This window comes from Equus caballus, chromosome 22, assembly GCF_041296265.1.
Source record: "Equus caballus isolate H_3958 breed thoroughbred chromosome 22, TB-T2T, whole genome shotgun sequence".
In the NCBI taxonomy this organism is placed as follows: domain Eukaryota; kingdom Metazoa; phylum Chordata; class Mammalia; order Perissodactyla; family Equidae; genus Equus; species Equus caballus.
In genome coordinates this window covers 28,241,308-28,259,799 of record NC_091705.1, presented here as the reverse complement: position 1 = coordinate 28,259,799, position 18,492 = coordinate 28,241,308, and the positions used below count along the sequence as shown (strand labels likewise).

The 18,492-nt window shown below is 42.0% G+C and overlaps 1 protein-coding gene across 19 annotated transcripts in view; it reads left to right on the top strand.

The window, feature by feature from the left end:
- NDRG3 (NDRG family member 3) overlaps nucleotides 1–18,492 on the top strand; it is a 72,791-nt gene that overhangs the window by 34,173 nt on the left and 20,126 nt on the right. For all 19 annotated transcript variants that reach the window (XM_005604615.3, XM_005604617.3, XM_070247693.1 and 16 more), the window contains 6 exons: nucleotides 1,796–1,901; nucleotides 2,950–3,070; nucleotides 4,861–4,923; nucleotides 6,254–6,314; nucleotides 7,385–7,471; nucleotides 11,147–11,203. In XM_005604615.3, the coding sequence (XP_005604672.1) occupies nucleotides 1,796–1,901; nucleotides 2,950–3,070; nucleotides 4,861–4,923; nucleotides 6,254–6,314; nucleotides 7,385–7,471; nucleotides 11,147–11,203 (495 nt within the window). The remainder of the gene's footprint in view (nucleotides 1–1,795; nucleotides 1,902–2,949; nucleotides 3,071–4,860; nucleotides 4,924–6,253; nucleotides 6,315–7,384; nucleotides 7,472–11,146; nucleotides 11,204–18,492) is intronic.

The window sequence follows — 18,492 nt, the reverse complement described above, 5'->3', positions numbered from 1 at the left end:
TAGGGGTTCGGTAAATACTGTGGCGTTTAATGACTGAGCATGGTGGTGGTGGAGGGGGTTCCTCAATAAGTCAGACATTACTACAAGAGAAATGCTCACACAGTAACAGAAATTTGTGTCCTTGTATTCCTCCCACCCAAACCCTATGCTTTATTTCATAGCCGGTTCCCAGTACTTAATTCTCTCCTTCATTTCTTACTTTTTTCCAAGCCTTTGAATAGGCTTGAATAGGAGGTAGCAGTAATAGAGAATAGCAGAGTTACTGAGTCACTTGTGGTTTGCTTTGATAGAGATGTCTGCTCCAGCCTGGGGCCTGTGATTTGAGATACACTGGTGTTCAGTTAGCCTAAGATTGTTCTGTGTCCCAAATCAGAGAAGAAACCAAAGCACTGATGAGGTTCATTATTAGATAGGAAATTAAGTTGGAAGCCCTTTGCTTTTGTTAGGGTTCTTTTTTTTTCTTTTAAAGATTGGCACCTGAGCTACAACTGTTGCCAATCTTCTTTTTTTTCTTTCTGCTTTTTCTCCCCAAATCCCCCCAGTACATAGTTGTATATTTTAGTTATGGGTCCTTCTAACTGTGGCACATGGGACGCTGCCTTAGCATGGCCTGACGAGCAGTGCCATGTCTGCACCCAGGATCCGAACTAGCGCGAACTTAACCACTCAGCCACGGGACCGGCCCCTGTTAGGGTTCTTATTGCTAAGAGTTAATCTTGTCTTACCTACTGTGAGGCTTTCTGAGGTAGGTGTGGACTTCGTCTGCAAAAATTCGCTGGGCTAAGCATGATAATTTTTTTATTTCATTGAAGAAGACTAGAATAAATCTGAATTAACTTTTCTACAGTCTCTTTTTTTTCTACCCAACCATTCTTATTGCTGGTCCCAGCAGCTCGAGTTGCATCCTGTTCCAGCTTTATTCAGTTCTTGAGCTCGGCTCTGGCTATAATTTAAACTTTACTCATTGCCTTGGTTAGGATCCTTTGGGGTGCAGGGAACACACATGCTCAAACTGGTTTAAACCAGAGGCAATCCAGGGATATCTCACAACTTAAGAGCACACACAGCTAGAAGCAGGAATTAGAGCAGTGGAAATGCCTACTGTAAGCTTCCAAGTTTACTTCTCTTTTCAAGAGAGGAACCAAGCCGAGGATAGAATCTTAGTCCCAGTTACAAATTCTCAGGGAGGGCTGCTGACCCAGCATGGACCAGATGCCCACCTGACTCCCGCAAGCCCTGGCCATAAGGTTACAGTCCACAAACATGGCAGCCAAGAGCCGCCCTGTGATGGATGGTTCACAGAGAAGGTCAGCTCCCAGGAGAGGGGAGAGATTTTAGGCAGATACACCCTTGGTCTACTGAATTTATCAGTTGCTGAACGTGAGTTTAGAGGCTCCGAAGCCTCTGGCTTTTTACCCAGTAACTTCTTCATATCTTCTGCTTCCTTAACTTTTCTTTCCCCAGGTCTTACCCGGCTCCCTACTCAACTTGCTGATCTTTCCATAGCCAGTTGCAAATATATTCTCAACAGATCCCTGACTTTCCCTAGTTAGGAAAGTGAGCTTTGTGGATAAGAAGGTGTATTTTTCCTTCATTTATTTGTTTGCTTGTTTATCTGGAAGGAATTAGAAAGTAAGAATATTCTGTATAATAGAGCATCTCTGGTATGCTTAGACTTCAGTGATGTGTTCTGCCCCAGATAGTGGGAAATAGCGGTAAATCAGGTACTATGAAAATTCTGCAACCTGGGAGGTCCATTGTGCCTTTGCTGAGACCTTACGTTCTCTTGTTACAGGAACATGACATAGAAACAACTCATGGTTTGATCCATGTCACTGTAAGAGGCCTACCAAAGGGAAACAGACCAGTTATTCTGACATATCATGACATTGGCCTCAATCGTATGTATTTGATTTTATACCTTCTCTTTTTATTATAATACTTAATATTTGTATATTTAACAAAACACCCACACAAGAAATCCTAGTATCTAATAGAGCATAGGTTTTCTCCTTGCCTTCACCTTCTCTCCTCATTGCTGCATATGTTAATGGCATGGTTCAAGTTCCCTGGAGAATGCGTTTTGGGGGGTGCTGGAATCATATCTTGCCTTTGTGTCATATCTGCTAAAGGACTGAAGATTATTTGATGAACTGGTTAGGAAAGTAGAACTGAAATCAGTTTCTTTTTTTAAGTCTACACTTCTTTGGTTTTTCCATAGTTTAGGTTAGAAAATCCAGAGTTTGCACTTAATTTTGTTGTGAGCCCTTCAGTGAATTCTTGCTATAGCCTGTCATCGGTGACTTTAAGTGGACCTTTCTAGACAGACTTTCTAGATAAGACTCTGGCCCTGGCCACAGGCATACAGAGTCTGTCTACGTGTGTTTTCTCCCGTGCTGCCCTGGCTTTCAGAGATGGCCTGCATATGAAGCTACAGACTAGCGCTGGAGCTTTTCTCACCGCCTTAGCCTGAGGAGTGACTCAGAAGTGGTTAGACGAGCAGGGTAGAAAAGGGAGCAGAAGCCCCTCCCTGCACCCCAGCAATTTTGCCAAGAGACAGCCTTCCGTGTGGTGAATGTAAGCAGCCCAAGATATTCTCTCTAGCCAGGTTCTTGGGATATACTCAGCGTCTGTGTCAGATATGCTAACTAAGTGCGTGAGAAATGACAGCCTTGTGGATGTAAGGTGATTTTGTGCAATACTAGGATTGGTTTCCACTTTGTAGACATTGCGTAGAATTGACAATCGGTTATCATTTGCAAGTCATCGAGATGTCTGGTATTCAGCCTTTAGGGCAGCTTGAATAAGACAGGTTGTTCAGACACCTCCCTTTAGTGGAGCAGTGATTAAAAGGGAGTGAAAGAGGACGAGGATACGCAGTTGGTTGAGTAGAAGAAAATTGGGGAGAAATAGAGAGCCTGTAACTTAGGAGTATTTTTACTCTTGCAGATAAATCCTGTTTCAATGCGTTCTTTAACTTTGAGGATATGCAGGAGATCACCCAGCACTTTGCTGTCTGTCACGTGGATGCCCCAGGCCAGCAGGAAGGTGCACCGTCTTTCCCCACAGGGTAAGGCCACAAGCAGGATCTTCTGGAAGATAGGCACTCCGAAGAGCTCCAGTGGGAGAAGTAGCCTGTGGTTCCCTTCCCACTTGGTTTCAGCACAGCCTACAGGTTATGCTTATCAACCGACCATCCTCGTATTTTCTCTCCCTGCTATGAGAGGACTGTTAGGTACAGTCTGTTGAGGAAAACTGCATGTTTTCCCATTTCCAGGAATGGCTCTCCTTAGATGGGAGTCTGTTTCCCTGTAATTACAAGGCACGTGCCTGGAACACACACTTCTTGCCTTTTCTCTGTCCCCTTCCTCATGTGTTTTAAATCTGTTGTTTTTGTGCCCCTTCCTGCATCTCCCAACCACCTAGGTCCAAACTCAGATCCCCCTGAGCTTCTTGGGAGCACTGCCCCATCCCTGCCTCCCAGTCTGGTGGCAGGTATTTGAATGTCTGTGTAACCATTTATTCTGAGAAGCTCCCCTGTCAGGTAGAGCTGCATTTTGACCGGACTTGGAGCTCTCGGCTTCATTCTGAGCCTGCTTTGCGTGGCGGGTCCACAGTCTCCCTCACTCCTCCCTGGACAGAGGGGAGATTGAGGGGACCGTGGGAGGAGGAGTGAAAGCACAAGCTGTGGGATGCTAATGCTTCCCCTGACCTTGACTCATCTCCAGAGGTGCCCTTGCCAGTGACTGCTGTGAAATAGACCTTTGCAGACGAATAATAGCTCACCCTTGTATAGTACTCAAACGGTATTCCAGACACTGCTTTAAATACTCTACATTTATTAACTCACGTAACCCTCACAACCCTATAAGATAGGTTCACTATTATTCCCATTTTACAAATGAGGAAACTGAGGTCCAGAGATATTAAGTAACTTGGCCAAGGTTACATAACGATTAAGTAGCAGAGCTGAGATTTTAACCCAGACCGTCTAGCTCTAGAGTCCATGTCATTGACTATGTCTGAGCTGGTCTGTCTCTCAAACACAAATTGGCTAGCGACCAGTTTATATTCAACAAGATTTAGATCCAGTTCCTTTTTTCTATTTTGTGCACAGATGGCTTAAGAGCGCTCTATCGCTTAAAGTGTTTCAAGCAGAGGCAGGCTGACTTGCCTGTCAGATGTAGAACAGATCCTGCCTCATTTATCGGAGGGTTGTCCAGCGATCCCTTCCGTCTTTGACTCTGTAATCTCTGTGGATGCTCCCTGCTTTTCTTGGATTCCTAGTCTGAGTCTATTCCTGAGCTTGCTTGACCATCTTAGGAGCCAGAGGTTCATATCATAAACCAAATGCAAAAGCAATAAAGTAACCATGTTATCCTGTGCCCAAGTGAAATAAGTCAGCATTCATGATGAGGAGCCTGGGATTTGTGACTCTGTGCTTAGGCCCTGGAAAGCTTTGTTCACTTTTGCATTTAGCTGTCTAAATAGAAGCAGCAGACCAAGAGCCACTTTCTGAGTTGACTCTTACTGCTGGAAGTTTACTGAGCCTGTTCCCCAATTGAAGTGATTGTTAGGAATTGGGAAATACCCTGAGAGCCATATTACCTGTTCTTTTCAAATGGCTTCCTCGATCCCAGAGACTGCTCTTTAGGATATAGAAATATATAGGTTCTTTTACTTTCTTCTTAGCATGGTGGTTGTAGAGAGTCACATAACATGCCACCATCATTTCCAGACACCTTTGAGTCTTTGGTAAAGGGAATGCGTTTGTCTAAGAAGCCTGTGCTTTTCTAGCTGGTCTAGTGATTGGGAAATGTGGGTGCATTCTCATTCAGGAGATATCCTTCTGGATTTCAGGTACCAGTATCCCACAATGGATGAGCTGGCTGAAATGCTGCCTCCTATTCTTACCCACTTAAGGTAGGTTCATTCTGCAGCTCTTTCACACAGTTTTTATTCACTTTCTACTGTGTGTCTGATCTAAGGAGTATGATGGTGAGCAAAACAGGATAGCACTACCCTCATGGAGCTTACATCTTCTTGGGGGAAATAGTTGACAAGCAAACAAATCATCACAACTAAAGTGCTATAGAAGAAGTCAGCAGGGGTGTTGTGTTAGAGAATAAGGCCAGGATCTACACGGATAAGGTTAGTTGGGAAATGCCTCTCTAAGAAGCTGTCGGCTGAGACTTGGATAATTAAAAGGAACTACCTAGACGGAGAGCCAGGGCAAGAGGGTTCCAGACAGAAGGAATAATGTGTCCAGAAGTCCTGGACCAAATGAGCAAGTGGGAGAAGGGCATGTGGTGAAATTAGAGAAATAGACAAAAACTAGGTTTCATAGATCTCACAGATCATGTTAGAATTTGAGATTTTATTCAAATGACAAAGAACAAACATTGAAAGGTTTTAAGCAGGGGAATAGTATTCATTTAGTCATTTAAAGTGATCACTGGGGCCAGCCCAGTGGTGCAGCAATTAAGTGCCCACGTTCCGCTTTGGCAGCTCGGGGTTCACCAGTTCAATCCTGGGTGTGGACATAGCACTGCTTGGCAAGCCATGCTGTGGTAGGCGTCCCACGTATAAAGTAGAGGAAGATGGGCATGGATGTTAGCTCAGGGCTGGTCTTCCTCAGCAAAAAGAGGAGGATTGGCAGCAGATGTTACCTCAGGGCTAATCTTCCTAAAAAAAAAAAGTTAAAAATAATGATCACTGTAGCTATGTAAATTGAACATCAATAAAGCTGTTTAAATTTTTTTAAAAAGGATTACTTTAGCTGTGGAGAGAATAGGTTAGAGAGGAGTAAAAGAGGAAAGGCAGGGAGACCAGTTAAACTATGACAACAGGCCAGGCAAGAGATAATGATAGCTTGGTGCTGGGTGCTGTTGGGGGATGGAATGAAGTAGCTGGAGATAGATGGAAGTATTTTGGAAGTAGACTCTGTCAGACCTGCTGATGGGTTGGACGTGGAGGTGATAGGAGAGTGAGCTGTCAAGGACAACTCAGAGGTTTTAGTCATATTTCACTTAACCCTTAAAATCAACTTTTTTATTTTAGTCAAAAATGATAAGTGGTAATATCCTTGTTTTATAGGTAGGGAACCAAGGCTCAGAAAGTTAAAGAAACTTGACCCAATTCTATATCCAGTAAGCATCAGAGCCATGATTTGAACCCAGTTGCATTCTTTCCGTTATGCCATGCTACCTCCACATGAGTTAATCCTGTCAGTGTTGGTGTGTCCCATTCACAGTCTGAAAAGCATCGTTGGAATTGGCGTTGGAGCTGGAGCTTATATCCTCAGCAAGTTTGCAGTAAGTACCTGGAGGATTAGTCTCGACACCCTGAGGCACTGCTTGGGTCACAGCTCTTATTGCTGTGTTAAGTGACCAGGTTTTCTTGCGGGTCTCATGTCAGTTTTCCTGTGAGTTCTGTCAGCTCTCTGCATATAGGTTTGTATAAAAGCCTTGCTTTGAATTTATAGTACCTGAAAAATCACAAATGAGGGCAGTACATCATCAGTAAAGAGTAATTGTTAGAGGACACTTATGATGGAATTTTGTACAGCCGTTAAAATTTTGTAAGAAGAGCTTGTAATGATATGCGATTTCGCATATCCTGTAACGTCAACAACAGAGTTAGAATACAGATTCATGTAGTTTGTCATAGTGATAGGAAAGGACTGGAAGGAAATACACCAAAGTATTACCGGGGATTGATGTTGTGTGGTAAGATCATAGGAGATTTTACCTTCTGTTTTTTATCACTTCTCCGTTTCTTAGGTTTTCTACAGTGAGCATAATCAGTGTAATCACAGGGGGAAAAGTAAGTTAGAGAGTTTTGAGTTTACATAGAAATGTTCCTGTTGATTTTTCTTTAAGGAAGTGTTTTTCAGATGCCTCTAGGTGATAGGATAGTCTTCTGGGGGTGGTATCACCTATTCATATGGTTTCAAAAAAGAACCTTCAGGAGCCCCTATTGGGAACAAAGGTCTATGAGTGTGAAGTAGCCAGTCTAAGCCTCAGCAGCTGCTGATGCCGGGTAGCTCCAAGGGCACCTCCGCAGCAGGGAAGACCCACCATGAGCTTAACAACTACAGAGACACCAGGTGCCTTCCTCTGCTGTAGAAATGAAAAGCATGTCTCCCTCGTAGATCCTTGTAAGGCAAGATCATTTGATAGCAATTTAAGAAACTGGTTTTCCAGATGCTAAGTCAGATTTAAAGAGCTCTTTCTCCAGATATCCTCCCTAGCACCTCTCTGAAATCTTACTTGCAAATCTGAGGCATTGAGGCATAGTAAGAATTGATGAACCATGCTGCAACATTTTTAGAAGAATACCGGGAGTGGAACTTTCATACTGTTGTCTTTGTCTCGTATTTCAGCTCAATCATCCAGAGCTTGTGGAAGGCCTTGTACTCATTAACATTGACCCGTGTGCTAAAGGCTGGATTGACTGGGCAGCTTCCAAAGTAAGCACCAAATCGTGTCCATTGGCTCATCGCTTGGTCCCTTCTCAGAATGGCTTGTCTGTCTTATTTTTGTTTTTTTCATCAAGGTGTATACAGTTAAGGGCAAGAAGTTTTAAGTATACAGCTTGACGAGTGTTTCTGTATGTAATCACCACCCAGTATACAGAATTCAGTATACAGAATATTTCCAGCTCTGAGGATTCCCTGGTGCCTTTCCCTTAATTAATACTTCCTCTCCTTCCGGAAATAACTGTCTGACTCTGACTTCTGTCACCATAGATTGGTTTAATCTATTCTTAAACTTCACATAAATGGAAGAATAGAATATATATTCTTTTGTGTCTAGCTTCTTTTCATTCGTCGTCTGTGAGTCTCATTCATATTGTGTGTAGCAGTAGTTCTTTTTAACTGTTTTGTAGTCTATTGTGTGAGTACACGCAATGAGTTGTTTGTTTTTCGACTATTATGAATAAAGCTCCTGTGCGCGTCCTTTTACACGTCTTTCAGTAGACACACACATTCGTTTCTCTTGGGCCCGGACCTAGGAGTGGAACTGCTGGGTCAGAGGGCAGTCGTGTGTTTAGCTTTGGTAGAGACCGCCAGTCCTCTGTAGCGCTTGGCCAGTTTGCACACCAGCACTGCATGAAAGTTCCAGTCGTTCCACATCCTCACCGACATTTGATAGTTAGTCCTTTTAATTTTGTAAAAGATGAATAGTTTTATTTGTAATATTAGTTTTTTATATGGAACCCATCACTTAAATAGCTTTAGTTATTAAAAAATGATTTTTAATTGTACTATCTTTTCAATTTTAATCTATGCTTATGGGTAAATAATGTTGGGGTTTAATTTGCATTTCCTTAAGGGCCCATGATGTCCAGCACTTTCTTTAAAACTGGCCATTTGAATATCTTTTTGGAAGTGACTGTTCTTGTCTCTTGCCTCCCCCCCCCCCCCGCCTTTTTTTAAATTGCGTGTTGGTCTCTTTTTTTAATTGATGTATGAGAGTTCTTTACATGGTCTGCCTAGGAATCCTTTGCTGAGTACATGTAAATACCTTCTCCCAATCTGTGGTTTGCATTTGTACTCTTTTCATGAGTGAAATGAATGAATTAATCACTCTCTTCAGTGAACCCAAATAGTTTATTTGTGCTACTGCTCCCAAAGACACACAGATTATAGATGTTTGCTGTCTGAAAAATGAAGATATTTGCTATCTAGTTGGAACTTGCTATCCAGATGGAATGCTGTCTAAAATCTGTTCAAAGAGATAGGAAACTACAGGGGTGTGCTAATGACTTTACAAATATAAGTAATCCCAGCAACAACCAGAGTGAAAGAGGGAGTAAGGGGAAAAGCATTATATTATATTCTATTTGCATTGAACTCTCCCATGCTAAAAAGTAATTCACTGGGTTTTTTTGTTTGTTTGTTTGTTTTTTGAGGAAGATTAGCCCTGACCTAACTGCTGCCAATCCTCCTCTTTTTGCTGAGGAAGACTTGTCCTGAGCTAACATCCATGCTCATCTTCCTCTACTTTATACGTGGGACACCTGCCATAGCATGGCTTTTGCCAAGTGGTGCCATGTCCGCAGCCAGGATCTGAACCAGCGAACCCCAGGCCACTGAAGCAGAATGTGTGCACTTAACTGCTGCGCCACTGGCTGGCCCCTAATTCACTGTTTAAAATTGTGATACAACCATAGAATGGAATACTATGCACCCCAAAAATTATTTGGTTATTTAAGGAAATGAGAAAATTGTCACGTTTAAAAAACAGACATAAAACTTTGTATGTCCCAGTATTGTTAAATACATATATGCGTGAGAAAAGAGAGAAAATAATTTGTTACCAGCAGTTACATCTTTGGCTGGTAGCATTACAAATTATTTTTATTTTCTTTTTCATATTCTGTGTTTTCCTAATTTTCTACAATAAGCATGTATTGCTTTTATGATTATTTTAAAATATTAAAATATTCCATCTACCAGCAGACCAAATTCTAAAAAATTTATTCATCCCTCCCCACATTTAAATTCTGGAGAAACGATGCACAGGGGAGGAAGAACTATTCCTCTGCCTTCTAGGTCCTTCTGGCTGGTCTGAGAATCAATTGATGTGAGACAGAATAACAGGAGAAAATCAAACAAGGTTTGATTTGTTTGTATAACGTGTATTCATGGGAGAAACCCAGGAAAACTGAGAAACTTACCAAAACGACCAAAGCCACCACCTTAAATACCATCTTCAGCTAAAGACAAAGGAGGATGTTTGGGGTCGTGGTCTGGGACTTCAAAGGGGAGGAAGGCAACTTACATGGAGATGAAAAAGCAAATGTTTGGTAAACAAATGTTTGCTGGGCCATCTATAGACAGTGTGACCAGAGAGAGAACTTTGATAAATATTTAGGGCTTAGCAAGGCTCCTCCCAGCCTACCATACCCAGAGTTATCTATGGTGACGGCCTGTCCTGGAACAGACCTTCTATCTTGAATTCTTTTATTTAGGCAGGGGGCAGGTCAAAGTTTCTTTTGGAGTCTTTTGTTCTTAAAGATAATCAAGGCAAAGAGACACATTTTGGGGTGGGAGACATTCTGGTCCCCCACAGTTTCATACCCTAGCTTTGGATGAACTGTGTTAACAATGCTATTGCCAAATGCTGTGGAAATTCTTTTTTACAACCTGACTTATTTAAAATTTGTTCTAATTCCTATCTAGTATGATAGGAATTAAACCTTACCTGAACACTGTCAGTAACATGTAACAACCTAAAATTCTGATAAAACTTCAGAATGACCTTATGAGTATTAAACACTAAATGAGATTGGTTATTAAATTCTGATTATCTTTATAACTTGTGGATCACTGATAACCCATGTGGAGATTTCTGGACTTCTTTCTTCTTAATCTTTCTGAGACTGTGTGATCCTCTTCCACCCATATCCATGTCTGTCTCTCTCCTCTCCTCCATCCCCACCCCTGACTCAGCACTTCACTCTGTTCTGAGTCAGCAGTAGGAATTGAGCATAAAACCAAGGAAGAAGGCTTAAGGAGAATCAGCAGTGTAATTTGAGTTGGAAATTTTTCTGAAAATAGACGAACAGTCTACAGATCTGTGCAGATTGCTGCATTTATTAGACTGTGAGATGCATCATTTTGAAGTAGGAAAAATTAGGAGAAAAATGTTCAAAACACAAGAACATTCTGTAAACATAGCTATTTCCTCCCACTCCCTGAGCTGAAGATAGCAAAAACTGGAGGAAAGGAAAAAAAAATTGGTTTTTTTCTCTCAGGTGGCTTGGGAGTGGTTGTAAGTTGATCCTTATTAGCCGTAAATCCGGTGTAAATGCAGAAATACAGCCAGGAATGAAGTGGCTAATAGCCGTGAGTTCTAAGTCTCCAGTTTTCAAAGAAGGAATGGCCAGCATTTCTTCCAGCTGCCTTTTTCAAAACAGGCTATATTAACCTGGAAGGGAGACTTTTTGTTTTTTTTCTGACTTGTTTCTTGTTCTCGTGTCTCTTGAAACCACCATCTCAAGAAAATGTGTGACACTGAGTTGTGTTTTTGTTTGTTGAAGGTCAACATATACAATAAAGTACATTAATCTTAAGTGGACAGCTTGATAAATTTTTGTATATGCTTACTCCCTTGACACAGAGTTTTTATCTTTTTAGCTCTCCGGCTTGACAACCAATGTTGTGGACATTATTTTGGCTCATCACTTTGGGCAGGTAAGTGCCTATTACACCTAGGAGAGCTGTGTTTATTAGCTTGCACTGAAAGCCTTGTTTACCTCAGGAAGGAAGAGGTGCCGTAGAATTCACCTGATCCTAGTGGTAACACTTCTAGTGCAGTGCGACATGCATGTCGCTCAGCAAAGGCCGGTCATAGGGGAGAGGCATTAACTCAGTGCCACATGGCTCTTAGCATTTGGAGAGATGAGAGGAGGCAGCGCTCAGCCCCCCCCCAACCTGTTCCCTGTAAGCAGCATGCCATCTGTTAATGTTTGACAACATCACAAACCTCACCAAACATCTTTAGAGCCATAATGAGGTCTGGGAAAGGCTTCACAGAAACAGAAATTTCAGAGAAAAAAGAAACCATGAAATGTTAGTGCTGAAAGAACCATAGACATTATTTTGTTCAATCCTCATGATTTACTGGTGAGAAAACTGAAGTCTACAGAGGAAATGATGGTTATATGGATAATTATTGGGTGGGAGAGGGGAGCCCAGTTCTCTTTTCAGAGGGAAAAGTGAGTTGGATCATGTGTTTCTGGTGCCAATTACAATGTGTGTTTTTCCCCACACCACTAAGCAAGTCTCAGATACCAGCTGGGTGTCCTACAATTCACCTCAATTCTGACACTGTCTACCTGGTGATAGTGTCAGCTCCCACAGGTTAATGGCTCAGTCCTACAGGACTGACACCCACCCACCTCCCTCCGCCTTCAGATGCCAATCGCAAGTCCATGTTGTCACCCGTGCTTCTGGACTGACCAGCTGTAGATCGGAGGTTCCAACGACCCTCTCGTTAGGTTTGATTGATTTTGCTATAGCGGCTCACAGAGCTCAGAGAAACATTTTACTTACTAGATTACCAGTTTGTTATGTATAAAAGGATATAACTCAGAAACAACCAGATGATAGAGATGCATAGGGCAAGGTATGTAGAAAGGGGCCCCGAGCTTCTGTGATCTCTTGGAGCTTGCCAGAACCTCCACGTGTTCACCAACCCGGAAGCTCTCCAAACCCTGTCCTTTTAGGTTTTTATGGAGGCTTCATTACATAGCCATGGTTGATTAAATCGTTAACCATTGGTGACTGAGCTCAATCTCCAACCCCTCCCCACTCTCCCCAGGTGGGACTGGAAGTTCCAACCCTCTAATCACTTGGTTGGGTTAGGTCCTGACTTACTTAGGTGCTTTCCAAAAGTCCCCTCATTAACATAACAAGACACTTTTATGGCTCTCATATCTTTGGAAATTCTAAGGGTTTTAGGAGCTCTGTGCCAGGAACTGGGACAAAGACCAAATATGTATTTCTTATTGTAAATCACAGTATCGCAGATGACCTATGAAGGGGTGAGGGAATAAATGAGCAATGAGGCTGTGGGGCTGTGAGGTGTCTGGAGTGGGAAGATGAAAACAATGTAAGTAGGAGTAATGCACATCCAACTTCAGTCTGTGTGATTAATTTTAAATATTATTGGAAGGAAAATGGTAGATGAGAAAACTAGCATTTATTGAGTACTCATTATGTGTAAAGCACTTTGATAAGTGCTTTAAGGGACAAACTCAGTTATTTTTCACATGGTTTTATTAAACTTATTTTAGGATGGAGAAACTGAGGACCAGAGACTTGCCACTGTTATCCAGAGAGCAAGTGATGGAGCTGACACTTTGTTACAGAACCAAAGTGGGTTAGCTTCCTGGCAAGTTAAAATCAGAGCCTCCACCAGAAGTAGTTGTCACGCAAAGTAGAGTTCATTTGTAGCAAATAGGAGACCACGCAGAATCATTTACAAAGTCATGGCTCTCCCTGAACAAAGGGAAGCAGGTGTCTTTTATTTTGGGTGGGGAGTGAATATTTAAAAGTGAAGTTTTGTCATCATGTGTAGAGGCGGGTCTTGGCTGGCGCAGGTGCAGTCTGCAAATCTGTCCTCACGTGGTATTAGTATTAAGGTGGAGTAAAGGGCATCTTTTGGTCATCTCCCGGCCATCTGCGCAAGTGCTGCTCTTGCAGTGGGACTTGATCTGGTTCAGGCTGGTTGACGCTGGTATTTCTTCCCACTGAGGCTCTGAAAACAACCGTGAGGGAGTGCTAAGCACCTTTAAACTTCCTTCAAGCTGCTTAGGGAATGCACTGGTGACAGTTTGAATCCAGGTCAGCTAACTCCAAAGTTCATAGTCTTTCTTTTCTTTTATTTAGGTTATATTTTATCAGGGTTACAAATTCACATGTATTTAGAGTAGAGAAGTTCTGCAGGGCTTGTTACAAAGAATCTGCCACCCACCCATTTCCTGCTTCTTAAAGGTAACCTACTTTAATTCTTTTAGCCAATTCTTTTGGGTTTTGTTTCCATATTGCTCTCTCTTTAATTGGGGGTATAACTTACATAGAGTAAAGGACATCAATCATAAGTGCATCTCAGTGACTTCTTATATACATATACTCTCATATAACCACCACCAAATCAAGATAGAGAACATTGCCATCAAAAGGTTCCCTCCTGCCCTTTCCTACTTCTAATCCCCCTCCCCAAACAAAGTATTCAGTGTTCTGTTAGCCCTATAGATTTGTTTGCCTGTCCTTGGCCTTCGTATAAATGCAGTCACACAGTGTCCACTCTTCTGAGTCTGGCTTCTTTTGCTCAATGTATTGTCTTTGAGATTCATCCATGTCATTCTGTGTATCAGTAGTTCATTCTTTTTTGTTACTGTGAGCAGTCCATTGTGTTAATGTACCACAGATTATTTATTCACCTAGGAACATTTGAGTTGTTTCTAGTTTGGGGTTTTTTTGTTTTTGTTTTTTTACTAGTATGAATAAAGCTCCTATGAATATTCTCATACATGTCTTTTTGGATGTATGCAGTCAATTCTCTTTGCCTCCATCTCTCTAAATATGCATCTGTTTCCACCTGTTGATTTTTCGGTTGTAGGCATTATCTTTTGGCATTTCATTATGGAAGACGATTTCACTCACTGTCTCTCACACACATACCTGACTCTATGACACACATTTGTATTTTCTACCACTCCACTCCATCCTCCCAATACAGCATAATTTGGATTAGATCAATTTCCAGTTTACACTATCATGCTATGTAAATGCCATTCACAGCTGAGCCATGACTACTTTCTTTTTCTGTGTAGCATTTCACCTTTGCCAGCTGACAGTGTTAGAAATTGTAAATAAAGGACACTGGAGGGACACTGCAAGGTGACAGTGGCAGGAGGGCACTTTCTTTCCAGGTTCTGGCTTTTTTTTTTTTTTTAAATAGCACACATCTTAAGTTTTGTTTTATTTTTTTAAGATTGGCTCTGAGCTAACATCTGTTGCCAGTCTTTTTTCTTCTTCTTCTTCTCCCCAAAGTCCCCCCCCAGTACATAGTTGTATATTCTAGTTGTAGGTCCTTCTAGTTCTGCCATGTGGGGCCCCGCCTGAGCATGGCTTGATGAGCAGCACTGGGGCCGCACCAGCGAAACCCCAGGCTGCCGAAGTGGAGCTCACAAACTTAACCCCTCGGCCACAGGGCCGGCCCCTTTTTTTAATTTAGCACAGGAGTCGATCTGAATAGAGAAGACTTGGTGACGCTCATCTCAGCAGCCTTCAGGTCACACTTTCTCTGTCCTGTGGGCTGTTTCTGCAGGGTTCAGCCTGGAGACAGAAACCACACAGTTTGAGCACAAAAAATTTAAAATAAAATGTTAACTAGTAAAAGGTACTTTACTTCTCAAAGGGATAAGAGAGGACTCTGAGGGGTCCTAAAGTAGCAGATGGAAAACAGTAGCTACTACTTCTAGGCTGAGGGAGTGTGGACACAAGGAACTAAGTTAAGCCCCCACCACCAAGCCAAGAGTTGGCCTCTCTGAAGAAGTCACAGTTTCCACAGAAACAGAACCGGCTGGTAGTGAAGAAACTTGCCAGAGGGTGAGGGCCGGAACTGGCCCATAGAGCCAATCACCAGAGGGAGAGATTTGTCTAAAGTAAGGTGTGAGCTGCTGCAGAAGCTGCAGTTGGGTGGGGAAGTGTGGGCCGAGGGTGCGACTACGGCTTGTCTTCGAGGATTCCTGCACCTTGAGCCATTGGCTTCTGTGCTCAGTTTTTAAAAGGATTGGCAAAGGGACAATGTGTATGCAGTCTAGCTCCAGAATTACAAAGGATGGTGGATCTGAGGCTGAGAAACCAGAAATTGATACCTAGTGCAGGTGCTTTGCCCAAATGGCTGGGGATCCCTGGCTGTCTGTGCATGTGTAATAAGGGTGGATGGCTAAAAGGCCTGTGGGCACCAGGTGACGCTTATCACTGTGGGCCATTTCCTTGGAGAACCCCTGATGTCAACAACTTTAGGTCTTTTCTCTAAGACTAGTCAGATTCCCCAGATAAGCTTTGAGGTTACACACCAGACATGAATGTTAGTATTCTTGGAACCAAGTGCAGCAAAGGATGGAGGGCCTCAGCATTCAGACTTTAAATGCTCACTTAACCCTCCTCTTTTCAGTATGGTGTATCTACTACCGTCTGGGCTTGTGGTCTCCCAGGTCAAAGACCTTCTATTTTTATCATTTCCAGAGTGTAAACCTTTGGAATTCGCCTGGGGTGGGAAAAGGGAAGTCCCCCAGAATGCAAGGGAGGGATATGGAGCTCTGACTGCTTTTTGCTTTTTTCTCATTGGACCATAGGTGCAGATAATTCGAATTACCAAAGTCTTTGGTTCATGATACACCCTCATCATTGGTTCATGCATAGCCTTCTTTTTTTTTTTTTAATAAGATTGGCACCTGAGCTAACAACTGTTGCCCATCTTCTCTTTTTTTCTTTCTGCTTTTTCTCCCCAAATCCCCCCAATACATAGTTGTATATTTTTAGTTGTGGCTCCTTCTAGATGTGGCACGTGGAACGCCGCCTCAGCGTGGCCTGATGAATGGTGTCATGTCCGCGCCCAGGATCCAAACCAGCAAGACGCTGGGCCTCCGCAGTGGAGCGCGAGAACTTAACCACTCGGCCACGGGGCCGGGCCCCATAGCCTTCTTTTATTTAGTTGGTTAGCTAGTTATTTTTAGTAATATAATAAGTACCCAAGAACCCTGAGAAAACCATCATCTTTTGTCAGTCCTTTGTTTTCCTTTATGACAATCTTACTGCATCTATATGTAGTCTTTAAAATTATATACATATTTATAATTATAAAAGCATTTTATGCTGAAGTAATTTGGGGGACTTTTTTCACTTAAAATTGCTAAGATTCATCCATATTATTGCTGGATGACCATAAACAGTTTTGTACGTGCCCTGTGTTGTACAAAAGTCTCTCTTGGGTCTACAATTAGGAGTGCAACTTCTGGGTCTGAACTGTTCATGTATCATAAAATTCATGCTTTTAAAGGGTACAATTCAGTGGCTTTTAGTATATTTACAGAGTTATGCAGCCATCACACTAATGCCAGAACATTTTCATCACCCCAAAAGCAAACCCCATATCCATTAATGGTCACTCCCTATTCTCTCCCTCCCCCGCACCTGGCAACCGCTAATGTACTTTCTGTCTCTATGGATTTGCTTATTCTGGACATTTCATATAAATGGAATCATATAATATGTGGCCTTTATGTCTATTTCTTTCTCTCAGCATGTTCTTGAGGTTCATCCGTGTTGTAGCATGTATTAATACTTCATTCCTTTTTATAACTGAATAATATTTCATTGTACGGATATACTACATTTTGTCTATCTGTTCATAAATTGATGGACATTTGGGTGTTTTTCACTTTTTGACTATTATGAAAAATTTGGCTATGAACATTCATATATGGGTTTTGTATGAACATGTGTTTTTAGTTTTCTTGAGTATATACCAAGTAGGACTGGAATTGCTGGGTCACATGGTACTGTTTAACATTTTGAGAAACTGCTGGGCTGTTTTCCAAAGTGGCCGCACCATTTACAATAGTACCAGCAATGCGTGACAGTTCCAGTTTCTCCACATTGTTGCCAACATTTGATGTTGTCTGTCTGGATTATAGCCATCCTGGTGGGTGTATGATGGTCTAGTGGTTAAGATTCCACTGCTGAGGCCCAGGTTTGTTTCTGGTCAGCGAACCACACCACCCGTCTGTCGGTTGTCATACTGTTGTCAACATGTGTGTTGCTATGATGCTGAAAGCTATGCCATCAGTATTTCAAATACCAGCTGATGTAGCACCAGAAGGTGAGAGGATGGCGTACAAAGACCGGGCGGGGTTCAGCTCTACTGTACATGGGGTCGCTAGGGAGTCAGAGTTAACTTGACGGCACTAACAAGTAGTGGGCGTGAGGTGGTATCTCATTATGGTTTTGATTTGCATTTCCCTAATGACTAACGATGTTACGTATTGGCCATTTGTGTATCTTCTTTGGAGGAATGTCTGTTAAAATCTTTTGCCCACTTTTTAGTTGAGTTATTTATCTTTTTATTATCTAGTTTTTAGTATATTTTATATATATTATCAAGAGTTTTTTATGTATTCTCTTCTCACATATATGATATGCAAAGATTTTCTTCCATTCTGTGGGTTGTCTTTTCACTTTCTTGGTGGTGTCCTTTAAAGCACAAAAGTTTTAGCGGGGGATTTGGGGAAATAAAAGCAGAAAAATAAAAGATTGGCAACAGTTGTTAGTTCAGGTGCCAATCTTAAAAAAAAATAAAGCACAAAAGTTTTTAATTTTGATGAAGTCAAATTTATCTATTTTTTCTTTTGTTGCTTGTGTTTTTAGTGTCATATCTAAGAAACTATTGCTTAATCCAATGTCACGAAGATTTGCTCCTATCCTTTCCTTTCTTTTAAGAATTTTATAGTTTTGGCTCTTACATTTAGGTCTGTGATCCATTTTGAGTTAATTTGTTGTATGTATGTGGTATGAGGTTGGAATCTGATTTCATTCTTTTGCATGTGGAAATCCAGTTGTCCCAGTAGCATTTGTTAAAAAGACTCTTCTGTGCCCATTGAATTTTCTGGGCTCCCTTGTTGAAAATCAGTTGACCATAAATGTAAAGGTATATTTTGGAACACTTTTTTGTTTGGCACCTGAGCTAACAGCTGTTGCCAATCTTTTTTTTTTTCCTTCTCCCCAAAGCTCCCCAGTACTTAGTTGTATATTATAGTTGTAGATCCCTCTGGTTGTGCTATGTGGGATGCTGCCTCAGCATGGCCTGACGAGTGGTGCTAGGTCCGTGCCCAGGATCCAAACCGGCAAAACCCTGGGCCACCGAAGTGGGCACACAAACTTAACCGCTTGGCCACGGGACTGGCCTCTGG